The sequence below is a fragment of the Frankliniella occidentalis genome, unplaced genomic scaffold (genome assembly GCF_000697945.3).
Source record: "Frankliniella occidentalis isolate FOCC.00 unplaced genomic scaffold, Focc_3.1 Scaffold172, whole genome shotgun sequence".
Lineage (NCBI taxonomy): Eukaryota > Metazoa > Arthropoda > Insecta > Thysanoptera > Thripidae > Frankliniella > Frankliniella occidentalis.
The window spans coordinates 493159-507052 of NW_026267298.1; the positions used below are offsets into that span (position 1 = coordinate 493159).

At 44.1% G+C, this 13894-nt stretch overlaps 2 protein-coding genes across 2 annotated transcripts in view; one reads left to right on the forward strand and one right to left on the reverse strand.

Moving 5' to 3' along the window:
• Positions 1-7125, forward strand: part of LOC113212286 (uncharacterized) — an 18679-nt gene extending 11554 nt beyond the window's left edge. Inside the window, exon 3 of the mRNA XM_052271777.1 lies at positions 6465-7125. Within this exon, the coding sequence (XP_052127737.1) occupies positions 6465-6924 (460 nt within the window). The 3' untranslated portion in view covers positions 6925-7125. The remainder of the gene's footprint in view (positions 1-6464) is intronic.
• Positions 7126-8851: 1726 nt separating this feature from the next.
• Positions 8852-10306, reverse strand: LOC127750334 (clumping factor B-like). The gene is made up of 4 exons (XM_052271787.1): positions 10281-10306; positions 9496-9884; positions 9347-9386; positions 8852-9131 (listed from the first exon to the last, which is right to left on the reverse strand). The coding sequence occupies exons 1-4, from the start codon at positions 10304-10306 to the stop codon at positions 8852-8854; spliced, it is 735 nt and encodes a 244-aa protein (XP_052127747.1).
• Positions 10307-13894: the final 3588 nt, after the last annotated feature.

Below are 13894 nucleotides of genomic sequence, written 5' to 3' on the forward strand. Positions count from 1 at the left end.
GCCTGGCAAATCCGATGTGTCCAGCTATACATGTGGGGTGAAAGAAGGTAACAAAGAAATAGGGGTTGGTCCAAAAAGTAGGAAAGAAGTATTTGTTTTATGATCTCCTAAGGGGTAATTTGTGAAAGTAGAGCTCATAGGGCTAAAATTTTGTCCGTTTGACTCTATCTTGCATCGTTTGGGCGCTAGAGTGCGTTTTTTTGGACGAAAATACGGCGAAAATGACCACGTTGCACATAAAGGCGTACTAGGAGGCGTCCAATCGTAAAATGACGGAGGAAGCACCCCCCCCCCCCCCAAAAAAAAAAGCAACACATTTTAAATCGGGAACTATCCTCGGATTTGCCATATCATAACATTGAAAACAATTGCAAAAAGTCAAGTTTTAAGATTGTTAGAAAAACAATACAATCTACAAACTGCGCGGGTTCATTTTTTTAATTCTTAAGCAAAACAGAAGGGTGGGGTGTAGTCACGGTGTTGCCCTGTTACTGTCTTTTGTCATATCCAGGGAACAAATTTCTAGGGCCGCAGGCTCCCCGCCGGACGCGTTAGTTTACTCGAATATGCACAGTGATTTACTGGTCACATTATTCATTTGATTATGCTCTTCATCAAAAAGCGAGACTGAAATGGTCGGGCCACAGGGCCGACCTTCGCCGCCGGCAGGCTAAGCAGGCCCGGCCCCTGCCGAACGGAGTTGCCGGCGCAGCGAAGTGGAGCTGGCAACTCCGTTTGGCAGAAAGGCGGGCCTTCTTGTTAAACATTGCCCATGCGTTAGAGACTACGACTAACTCAAAACAGCAGCCCTTCCTCCTCAAACGTTGCTTAGATAACAATTTTTACATTTATTGCAAAATGCCTTGTGCTTCCCGTGATGCTTATGACGAAGACGTGCGTGACGCGCAGTGACGCTCAGCGCAATAAACGTATAATAAACGTAAGTTATTCTGTCATCTTCAAAGTTCATCTTAAGGTTAGCGGCGACGCATATTTATTTCATTTTGAGGAAAACCAGACTCGAGCGCTAATATATAAAGAGCGTTGCGGCCCCTTTTTCCCAGAACTAAATTCCCAATTTATGAGGTCCCAAAATTTTGTTTCCCAAATCCTATTATCTCAATATGAATATCCCAATCGTAAAGTCCCAAATCGATATGCCAAATCATTCCCAAAACTATTTTCCCGAAGGCCTTATTTGCCTTTCCCATTTAAACAGGAGAGGCCATATGTGCCATTGTTGCATTGTTGCGAGGAGGCCACGGGAGACACTTGCCACACTTGCCTCGAGACAGCTGCAAGGGAGGCATGGATCCAGAAATTATAACGTCACGTCGTGGGGGCTGGGCAATAATAGGCAATAAAATATTAAAAGAAAAACGTGAAATTACGTTAAAAACCCCTTTTAAATTGATTCTGAGTTGTCAAATAAAACGGTTCTTCTCGCCCGCAACTCCAGCTTACAGTGGACTAACTCAAATGTAGCATACTACAAAATCTACAAGTACTTCTACCTTTATCGTTGCTTTGCATTGATACACCAAATCGACCTATTTTTTTTCTCATCATCTGATCTAGAATTCAAATATGGAGTCAAAAAGTGTTCTCGCTCGTTTTGATTTTGTCGAGGGGCTAATCACTCCGTGAAAATGCGTAACCCTCAACTTTTCACTTTTCCACTTTTATTCACTTTTTCACCGTTTTACAGCGTTTACTTCATTTCTATGCCTATATCCCCTCTATTTTATTCATTTTTGATCTGATCAACGCACGATAAGTCGCTTTTGTGGACATTTTCTTTCAGTTTTCATCACTTTCTGTCAACTTTTTGCCACTTTCACTTTAACTTTTATGGAAATGTGTATACCTACTTTCCGTAGTGATTACCCCCTCGGCTTTTGTACAAAAACATCTCCAGAATTTCACCGTATTTCCATTATGAACATGTTAATTGCGATTTAGGAGGGCTTTCTTCCAATTATCTGATAAATTTGCGGGCATCTGAGTGTCATTGACTCATAACACCCAAATTTCGAAAACTGAAAAATGTAACACGCCCCTAGTAGGTAGGCAACTTCCATAACTTCCCACTCCCGCCCCTGTATTGCGGGAGTCGCGATTTTTGAGGTACCAACAGCATGTAAGACATTGCTATCTTGACTGTGATACCCAATGGTTGGTAGACCGCGCATGCGCCCTTATGTACTGCCCATTTATTGCCGTTGGCAACCGTCTCCTCTTCTTACCACACCGCTTGTCAACTAGCGGGTTATGACCGCAGAGTTGGCCTCGAAATCTTGGTTTACGCAATTTAGAATATCCTAGCCCACATTAAAAAAAAAATGAAATTGATTCGGGTTTGTTCAGCAAATCTAATTTGGATCGGAACGGTTCGTCAGCACGTTCTTTAAAATTACACCTCGGTGTCCACAAGATTACACGAATTATCGGTAAAGTCACTAATTTTGTTTACACTAAAACTACTCGGGCCGATATGGCGAATACATTACTTTCCAATACAGTCAGATCCTTCCCACGCATCCTAGGTTTTAGTTATAATTTTAATATTCGGACACAACTTAAAAAAGTTCGGAGGGTTTCTTGGAGGACACCTTTAGAAAGCATTTTGGAATACTAAGATTTTTTGGTAATTGTATACAACAGTGACTCCACGAGCTGGAGTCACTCAAGTATAGCATCGGAAAGGAATTTTTGAGTAGAATCCACTCTTTATATATTGGCGCTCGAGTCTGGTTTTCCTCAAAATTAAATATGCGTCGGCGGTGACCTTCAGATGCACTTTGAATATGATAGAATAACTTACGTTTACTGCTAGTCCTGACATTGATCGTTACGGCTGGGGTTTTTTAGCCCGCCCCTCTGCTTTTAAAAAAGCATTATTAGCCCGCCCTTCTGCTTTTAAGAAAGCATTAACGTGGGCTTATGCAACCGCTCTCGTGTCCAGTCCGTCTGTCTGTCCGTCGTCCGTGTAAGAGGAAGGAGATGAGCTAGAGGTCTGCGAATTTCAGGGTATCTTAGGGGTTACTCCTGGACAACGAAACGCCTGGTGCAAATCCTGGCAACCACCCCTAAGGGGGTGAAAGAAGGTAACAAAGAAATAGGGGTTGGTCCAAAAAGTAGGAAAGAAGTATTTGTTTTATGATCTCCTAAGGGGTAATTTGTGAAAGTAGAGCTCATAGGGCTAAAATTTTGTCCGTTTGACTCTATCTTGCATCGTTTGGGCGCTAGAGTGCGTTTTTTTGGACGAAAATACGGCGAAAATGACCACGTTGCACATAAAGGCGTACTAGGAGGCGTCCAATCGTAAAATGACGGAGGAAGCCCCCCCCCCCCCCCAAAAAAAAAAGCAACACATTTTAAATCGGGAACTATCCTCGGATTTGCCATATCATAACATTGAAAACAATTGCAAAAAGTCAAGTTTTAAGATTGTTAGAAAAACAATACAATCTACAAACTGCGCGGGTTCATTTTTTTAATTCTTAAGCAAAACAGAAGGGTGGGGTGTAGTCACGGTGTTGCCCTGTTACTGTCTTTTGTCATATCCAGGGAACAAATTTCTAGGGCCGCAGGCTCCCCGCCGGACGCGTTAGTTTACTCGAATATGCACAGTGATTTACTGGTCACATTATTCATTTGATTATGCTCTTCATCAAAAAGCGAGACTGAAATGGTCGGGCCACAGGGCCGACCTTCGCCGCCGGCAGGCTAAGCAGGCCCGGCCCCTGCCGAACGGAGTTGCCGGCGCAGCGAAGTGGAGCTGGCAACTCCGTTTGGCAGAAGGGCGGGCCTTCTTGTTAAACATTGCCCATGCGTTAGAGACTACGACTAACTCAAAACAGCAGCCCTTCCTCCTCAAACGTTGCTTAGATAACAATTTTTACATTTATTGCAAAATGCCTTGTGCTTCCCGTGATGCTTATGACGAAGACGTGCGTGACGCGCAGTGACGCTCAGCGCAATAAACGTATAATAAACGTAAGTTATTCTGTCATCTTCAAAGTTCATCTTAAGGTTAGCGGCGACGCATATTTATTTCATTTTGAGGAAAACCAGACTCGAGCGCTAATATATAAAGAGCGTTGCGGCCCCTTTTTCCCAGAACTAAATTCCCAATTTATGAGGTCCCAAAATTTTGTTTCCCAAATCCTATTATCTCAATATGAATATCCCAATCGTAAAGTCCCAAATCGATATGCCAAATCATTCCCAAAACTATTTTCCCGAAGGCCTTATTTGCCTTTCCCATTTAAACAGGAGAGGCCATATGTGCCATTGTTGCATTGTTGCGAGGAGGCCACGGGAGACACTTGCCACACTTGCCTCGAGACAGCTGCAAGGGAGGCATGGATCCAGAAATTATAACGTCACGTCGTGGGGGCTCGAAACTTACGTACGACGGTGATATATTTTATAGAAGAGATTCAAACAGCTGGAAAAAATACTGGCAGTGCCAGCGGTTTTGGGGAAGGCTACTGATTTGGGAAAATAATATAACAGGAAATTAATAGGATGGGTAAAACAAAATTTTGGAATTATTGCTTTTGGGAAGGCTAATTGGGAATATAAATCGTAAGAAAATTTTATGTTAGGAAAATGTGATTTGAAAAAGGGGGCTGTAACCTATAAAGATTTTTCCTGATTCTACTCAAAATTCCCTTCCCAATGCACTGTAAAAATTAGTTGTTAAAAAACAGCTCAGTTGTTGACCAACAGCTCAGTTGTTCGAGAAAAACAGAAGTTGCTGAAAAGCAACTACGTTTGTTGTCAATGCATTGTTAATATTGGACTATTGGGCACCATTTTGTTTTTACTCACTTTTTTTATTTCTGTAACTGGACAACTTTTGCTGTTTATTGACAAACGAAGCTGTTGTACAGCAACACGAGTCAGTTAAAAACTTAACAACGAATTTGTTAAGTGACAACAATTTTTTTTTACAGTAAATGGTATACTTCAGTGACTGCAGCTCGAGGAGTCACTGTTGTATACGATTAACTATTTTTTTCTTGTAATTCTAGCAAGAATTTGTCATCATACACAATTGTGTAATATATTATCACTCTTACACTGAATCGTCATGTGACAAAAAATATCGTGACGAATAGTTGTCACAAGGGTTGAGATGAACCAGAATCGTCACTTTGTGACGAACCATTCGTCACTTGTGATCACCTTTTCGTCAACCGAGTTAAATAAAACATTCGTCACCTAACAAAATAACTGTCACAAACCTGGAAGCAAATAAGCGCTCATCGTTGGTCTCCTGATGCCAGCATGACCCCGTTCAGATAGCCTCGGTAGCCGTGTGGTTAAAGGACGCTTGTTTCCACACCAAAGATCCCAGGTTCGATTCCCATCGTACCGAATTTATCTTTTCCAGTTATGTGACAACATATTCATTTCACAAGCTTTGACGATTGTTTTGTCACGTGACGAAACAATCATCTGACCACTTGTGATAAACCATTTATTAGTAAAATTAAGGAGTGACTTTTTTGTAAAGTGATGACTTAAAGTTTTACAGTGTACGGAGTCATGGTGGCCTCCGGAAAAACGCGTATTGAAGGAATTTTGACAGTAAACTAGTTATCAAACAAATCTGAAGACTGCCAAACTTCATTTTTACAAGCAAGGCTCACGAACAATTTAATACTGGGAATTCTTCCGGAAATAACCGGAAACTTCGCTGTAAAATGCTGCTGTGTTTCACAGAACGCTTCATTGCTTGTAACTTTAGCGAACTTTAGGGTGTCCAGCTTTTTGAAAAAAGTCCGAATGTTTTTCCACGCCCAAGCTTTTTGAATTCTTTATCGAAAATGAAGATTTACGTGTCTCGGCGATTTCCTGATTTCTCAAAATTGGTGGATGCGCAACGGTCTCAAAGTTTTGCAGTGGTGACGATTTACTTTAAAAAACTGTAACTTCATTAAAAAATCGGTCGATTTTCGTCGTTCAAAGCTCTATTTGATTCTTTTGAGTATTTTTCAGAATGCAACAGGGGCAACCGCCTCGAGGTGGCAGAACGGGCGTTAAAGGGGCCGGAACGTGCAAAACACGCCCCAAAACCCGTTTTCACGCACATTTTTATGCCATACGTGTCCCCGGCATAGTAAACATAAAGTCTCTTGTGCTTATTTTTATTAAAACATGCCCACAGAGTACGCCTGCCTGTAATCTTGGATGCCTACCACACAGGGGCAGCCAAAATGCTTTTTTTGTTTGATGATCTAATTTTCTTCAAAACTCCGAACGCATTGAATTGCCTGCTCATGGAGGCAGTCTTGGTATTATCTCAATCGGGAAATCGCCGAGACAGGTAAATCTTTATTTTCTATAAAGAATCCAAAAAGCTTGGGCGCGGAAAAACATTCGGACTTTTTTCAAAAAGCGGGACACTCTACTGTAACGTAAATATTCAGTTAAACGCGTTTTCTTTTCAGTCAGGGGTCTGCAGTAATAAGGACGCTGCACGTCAGTGCTAGTGGCTGCCATTCTGCAAGTGATGGCACTGCTAGAAGAAACGTTTCTGCCGATCTACCCTCAACAGGACGTGGTCCTGTTGCCGATGATCCACCAGCTTGCAGCCCCAAACGCGCAGGAGCAGCGTATGCGCCCCAAAAGGAAGGCTCTATTGTTGGGTGGTGCAGCAATGCCAGCTGCAGTGAGTCATTCACCTCCTGGGAGGACTTCGTCGAGCACTACCGAGCGGCTCACCACGTCGCAAGACCCGGTTCCATTCTCTGCCCACTTTGCCTGGCAAATCCGATGTGTCCAGCTATACATGTGGAGATGCACAGCGGAGTGGCAAACAAGTACAACTGCAGGAGCTGTTCTGCAAAGCTTCTTGGAACCCTTAAGCTAAAGTTGCACATGTACGACTTTCACCGCGTAAGCGAGTAGGATAGTGGTCAAAATTTATTCGCGATCGTCGGTTACAGTGACAAGGCCAAGTTAAGTGATTGGTAGATAAAACAGACGAAAAGAGCAGCCACCCGACAAAACTATATTACTGTATTATCAAAATGGTGCTACAATGTAAATGTGTCCTGCCAACAAGTTTATTGTGCTATTGTGATATTAAAAAATGTGGGAAACGTTCAATTCTAATTTCACTAGGTTGATGTACCCTAAACCACGTCTCGAGTAGGCTTCGCGATTTATCACGAAACACTGTTACGCTTGGTCGCGCCTGTCGAAGATCTACCCAGGCCTGCGGCGCTGACACCCTAGTGACCAGAGTCGTAAAGAGACCTTTAGCTTCAAAAAGCACAAATTTTAGTCGAAAACTCCCTCTAGCACTTAAACGGATTTCTTTGACGACAATTACGTCAGAGGGCGTCGTCTTGGGGATCGTCGCGCAAAGGCCAAGGTACCCGCCAGCACTTTGGAACTAGCGCCATGCTGCCTTGGAGGGTAAACCCCCGGACCAACAACTTGACGGTAGTGCTCGATTTGTTAGAGATTGAACGGGATGTGAAACCAAGTGGATTAGGATCTGCGCTCCTACCCGACGCCACGGTATGCTATCGGTTCGCGGAGGGTCGCGCTCGGTGCGCCAATGGGTCGCCGAGGTTTGTCAGGCTCCTGAGCGACGTATAGCCAAGGATCGCCGGAGGTTCGAGCCGAAGCGAACCCGTCATCGGGTCAATCGGGTCGCTCTATGCGCTGACAGAGCGAACTAAGTATGCTTTCATAACACTCCGAGACGAACATGAGCAACTCCACTACGCTTTTGATTCGCCTGGTCAGCCAGCCGTCGTCGGGTATTTTTCCTTCCCAGGAAACCCCGGCTGGGCGCTGGCGCTAATCCGTAGTCCGGCGCACTTGCCAGCAGAAGAGGAGCAGATGGGGCGGCCCCGGGACGCTCGGAGTACCTGAGGGCTCGCTAGCAGTGCACACTTTGCAGCTGGACACCACGATTACATCAGTCTGCGAGTGGGGGCCGCCGAGGGAGGACGTGTGTGTTCGTCAAGTCAGAACAGCGCACTGCGGCTGTGTGATTTTGCCAACATTTTTTGTGCTCAACTTGTCCGCAGTTGCAGATATTTAACTCTGGATTGTCGACTTAGAGGACCCGCCCGCAGTGCAGTCGATGTTACCCTTGAAAATCTTCTAAACTTCCTGTTTACATCTTCACTGGTAAAACAAATGTAGAAAGTTGACACCAAATGCTGTGCAGTATCAATTGTGCCAAAACTAAACACTTCATGATGTCGATCTGAACTGGACGTCAATTGGTGTGTAAACTTTTGGATGGTAGGCTCCAAGATGTTCTGGGCTGATGCATAACTTAGTTGTCGAGGAACTTGGAATAAATTGGAAGCTGGATAATTGATTGGCGATGTTCACTCTTTAATGGTGTAAGTCAGACTGAGGATCACTATAGGTATTGACAGTAAGCAAGGTGGGTGTGTGCGAATAAGAATATGATGAGTGGATATAATGCAACATCTCCCCCAGATTTTATGAATTTGAGATAGCGAGGAGAAAAATCTTTGTTCAAATACAATGTAAATTAATCATCGCACACAATAGGTTACACCACACCAAAACAGAATATATAATACAAGTATAAGTCTTACGAACTATGGTGAATACATAACATATTTGGTCATGAAATGTGAAAATAAATTGACACATGATTAAATAGAATTAGAGAAAAATTGATGACATTTTATAAAGTTAAATTGATGGTAGTCAATAGATTGAGAAATTAACACATCAGTTTAAAAAATATCACAATTTGATAACACAAGTAGTTACAATAAAATTGAAGACAAATCAGGCTTGAGAAAAAAATGATTATCACAGTTATATAGGAAAACTGTTACATAGCATACTCACAGTAACTATTATCACAAAAATATTTTTTCTTCTTCATTATTCTAGATGATTGTCTTAAAGTTTGTTTTGGTATTTCTTCTTCGTCATCCTCACTGCTGCTGGAGTATGGCGTTTCATATAGTTCAGAGCTTTCATCATCAGTAGAGTCATAAAAAACTTCTTCCGTACTATTGTTTTCGTCTTCAAAAAAGCTGGCTGCTGAGTTTTCTGAAATATTTTCATTTAGATTTTCATGAGAACTGGAGGCTGAGTACTCTGCATCACTACACGCAGAAAAAAAAATCGTGGCTCTGCTGAGTTTTTAGCACCGGGGCTAAAAAATTAACTGAATAGACTGGGCTAATTTATTTAGCACCAGGGCTAATTTTTTAGCCATCTAGTAAACCACAACGCTTATTAACCGTGTAGCTAATGTCATTTCGTTGTGTATATTACAGACATGCCCTCCTCCGTAAGGTATAGGACCTTTCGTCCATACCTTAGAGATGAAAGCATGTCTGTAATATGGATCAAATTGCCTGCAATACGGACAGTTTTATCCATATTATGGATAATTTGTGATCCATAGTACGTTAGCACAAAATTATCCGGAAGCGTGTCCATAAGGAAATGAGAGTGTAGAATTACGGTTTCCATCAGAGTTAGAGTCTGAGTCTTCATCAGAAGTGCTACTTGAATCTTCATCACTTCTTGAGTCTGAATCTGGCGGGTTGTCTTGTATCGGGATTTGCACTCTTGTTTTAGCTAAAGCTTCTTCTAAATCATAAACAGTGCACACAGTAGCCTTGGCCTTTTCTTTGTTTTCTAAGTCTTTAGTTCTTCGTATGTGCCTTGATGTTCTGACATACTGTCTTCCTTCTGATTCTACCGTATATGATATTGGGGTGGCATTTTTACTGATGACCGTCCTGGGTTTCCATTTGTCTCCATACTTCATTTGAACAGATTGTTTGGGCTTGAATGAAACAGTTTTCTTGGAAGCTGACTTGTTATAGTGATTTGAAGCTACTTCTTGACTGTGGACAAGCTTCTCAAAAATTTTCTGGCTGGATTACTTTTTTTAATTACAGGAATTTTTGTCTTGAGACGACGGCTGTTCAGTAGTTGAGCTGGTGATGCATTGGGACTATTGACTTAACTGTTTTTATAATTTAGTAAAGCAATTTCAACTTGAGCGTTGTCTTCATTGCATTTTTGAAGGATGTTTCTTGCTACACCAAAAAATCGTTCAATTTGACCATTCGATTGAGGGTAATTTGGAGAACTAAATACAAGTTGGAATGACATATCTTTGGAAAACTCACGGCACTCTTTAGAATTAAAAGGATTATTGTCACAGTAAATAATGTCTGGAATTCCTTGTCTACTGAACAATTGAAGCAGTTGCAGGTTGATTTGCTTTGCATGCTTACTTGGTGATTGAAGAATTTCTAGCCATTTTGAGAATGTCAACAACAATAAGGTAGTCCTTTGAGTTGCAATTCAAAATATCCAAAGCTAGATGAGACCAGGGTCGTGATGGAATGGATTTCTAAAATGGCGGTCTCTGGGGCCTAAACGCGAGGTCGTCCAGACATGGCGTTAGGTTTATTCGCTTTCTCACGTCAAAATCTTCCGGAAACATTCCTGAGATGGTCTCTTTCCGATCATTTTAAACTTTTCGTTATTTTTGATCAAATATTTGACAAATGCGTTAAAATTTCGGACCCTGTTTGTCCAAAATAAGTGTGCTGCGGGTTAAATCGAACATTAGGGTCTAAAGGACCCCTACCCCAAAAAATTACGCTTTTTGTATGTGTTGCCATTTTCTTTTGGCTACCGCTACGACTAGCGTACCCCCTGCCGAGGATCGACGACACGCTCGACTCGCTCCGGGGGTCGGCATTGTTTTCGTCGCTCGACCTGAGATGGGGTTACTGGAACATCCCGCTGTCAGCCTCCCGGGTCACGGTCGGTACGAGTTTAAGCGCATGCCGTTTGGGCTCTTAAACGCTCCAGCCACATTCCAGAGGCTGATGGACCGTCTCATGCCGCGCGCTCTGTCACGAGTCTACCTGGATGACGTCGTGCGTGGGAAGACCTTCGAAGAGGCGCTGTCCAGGCTCCGCGTTGTGCAGCATCGTGTGCGGCAGGCGAACTTCCTGCTCAACCCCACCAAGTGCTCCCTGTTCGCCGACCAGCTCGAGTACCTCGGCCATGTCATCTCGGAGAAAGGAGTTGCAACTGACCCGGCGAAGATCGAGAAAGTCAAGAACTGGCCAGTTCCCGCAGACAAGAGGGAGTTGTCCGCCTTCCTCGGCACGGCCCAGTACTACTCGAGGTTTGTCCATAACTTCGCGACAGTTGCAGCGCCGCTGAACCGCGTCACCCAGAAGCATGGACATCCGAGACGCAGGCGGCCTTTGAAAAGCTGCGGACGGCTCTTACATCACCACCTGTGCTGGCCTTCCCTCATCCCGACGGCGAGGACTTCCTCCTGGACTGCGACGCGTCGAACGTTGGCGTCGGCGCGGTCCTTTCGCAAGTCCAGGACGGCGAGGAAAGGGTCATCGTGTACTTCAGCAAGAGCCTTGATCGCCCACAGCGCAACTACTGTGTCACGCGCCGTGAGCTTCTTGCTGTATTTCTAGCCATCCGCCACTTCCATCCCTACCTGGCCGGCCGTCCTTTCCGTGTCCGCACCGACCACGCCGCCCTGGTGTGGCTCTGCTCCCTACGCGACACGGCCGAGGGCCAGCTCGCCCGCTTAGTGGCCGTGGTACACGTTCGAATCCATAACAATTGTGCATTTTGTGAAAGAAGCACCAAAATTTGCACAGACGTTCTTAAAGGTATAAGGAACGATTCTGTCCGAAGGTTTTTGAAAAATTTCGAACCGTTTGGTCACAATCGTTCAATTCGTACACATTGAACAAAAATGGTCAAGTAACTATAAATCACGTAAAAGTTGAGCCAGAAAGTCGTACGAAGAAGCTTTTCCGTACAAGTCGATGCCGCTGAGCAAGAATTAAGACTTAGATAGACGATTGGAACACTTTTGAACACCCTTTTGGAACATTTTCGTACATTTTCGTACGTTTTTATGTAACAGCACTAGAAACGCCGCAAATATGCTAATACCTCATTGGGATTTGTCTGACGCTACTAAAACAAACCTAGCAGGACCTACATAAACGCATAGGACGCGTGTACCAACCCGTTCCGAACACTGAACGGAACACTATTTGAACAAAAGCGTAAGAACGGCGAAGCAGGGCGTCAGACACGTCGATTCGGTGTGACTCAAGCAATCTGAAAACGAATCCGCACTCTGAAACAGCCCCTCTGTAGTCTGGGACGTGTACCAACCCCCGTTCCGAACACTGAACGGAACACTATTTGAACAAGGCGTAGGTTTTTCGAAGCCTGTCGTCATACACGTCGATTCGGTGTGACTCAAGCAATCTGAAAACGAATCCGCACACTGAAACAGCCTCTCTGCACTCTGGAACGTGTACCAACCCACGTTCCGAACAGTGAACGGAACACTATTTGAACAAGGCGTAGGTTTTTTGAATACAGTCGTCACACACGTTGATTTAGGGAGAAAGCACGATGCTAGAAAGAAATCCGGACTGTAATTTTTGGAGAGGGGGGGGGAATACCCGACATCAGTTTCTTATTTCTTTAAATTAAAATAAAAGGCTGTGTTGGCAAAACTGCGCTTTCCTTCCCTTCCCTGTGCCGCCCGCCTCGGCCTTCCCAGGCCGATTCTCAATTGTTGTCAACAACAGCTGTGCGCCTCTGTTGTGCCGTCTGCTATAGCGCGTTTGCAACTCTAGTTTTACATTCTTGCTTTAAACTTTTTGTAGAGGAAATCTGGTACGTATGACTTTAGTTGGCACATTTCCGCTGCTACGTAACGTTATATTTTGCCACAATTATATGTTTGCATTGCTGCAGATTGAGAATGGCGGGCGTGGGGGGCAAGGGCCGGGGAAGGCACAGGCTGTCTCTAGCTGGTCCCGTATCACTGTCTGAAAGCAGTTTCGAAGTAGATTGGGAAAAGTGCGTAATTTGCCAAGCAATCATTCCGTCTGAGGAACCGGAGTGTCCAGCACGAAACCCCATTATCTCAAGGAGAAACACAGGGTATCTTAGCTTTGCGGCAAAGCTCACCACCTTGGCTGAATTTAATTATACCCTGCCCTCTAATTTCAAAGTGCAAAAACTTGACAACGGAACGGGGTACAATAATACTATGTGTACAAACCGTGCTCAGTGGCACAAGTCTTGCATGGGGGCTTACCGCAACCCGACCAGGTACAACACCCTCCTTACTCGACTAAAAGAAGAAAAAGAAAAGGTTGCAGACGCTGACGCATCGTCTGCTGCGACGGACACAACATCTGAAGGTGGCCGACAAACCAGATCAGCTGGGGTGGGGCCGATACACTTAAAGGACAACATTTGTTTCTTGTGCAAGACTCCTGACTCGCTTCGAAACTTGCACTTGTGCTCTACGAAGGAAGTGCACCAAAATATAGCTGACAGTGCCAAAAAGGTGAGAGACACCGAACTTTTGGCTATCCTTGCGACAGCAGATGTAATTACGCTCGAAGCCAAATACCACCTAAAGTGCTTGTCTAAGCTTTACAATAAATCAAGGCGGCTCGATCGGAAGGAGGAAAAGAGCGACAGTGATGTTATGTGCGAAGGCATCGCATTTTCTGACTTGGCATCCTTCATTCACAGTGAGATTGCATTTTTGTTCAATTAAAACCTTGTGCTGTAAACTAAATTTGAATATGATTATTTTTGTTTTCAGGAAAAGCGGGAGAGGGGAAAGCCATGAAACTAGCAGATTTAATATCCATGTACCAAGACCGTCTGGCACAGCTTCTTGGTGTTGAGGCTGGGGTGCTCCCCCGCGTGCACAGTACCCGATTCAAAGAGCGCATTTCACATTTCACATTTCCCCAGCATCCGAGCAGACAAGGAAGGCAGAGATGTCGTCTAGCGGCACACTTCAACAAGTGTGCTTCAC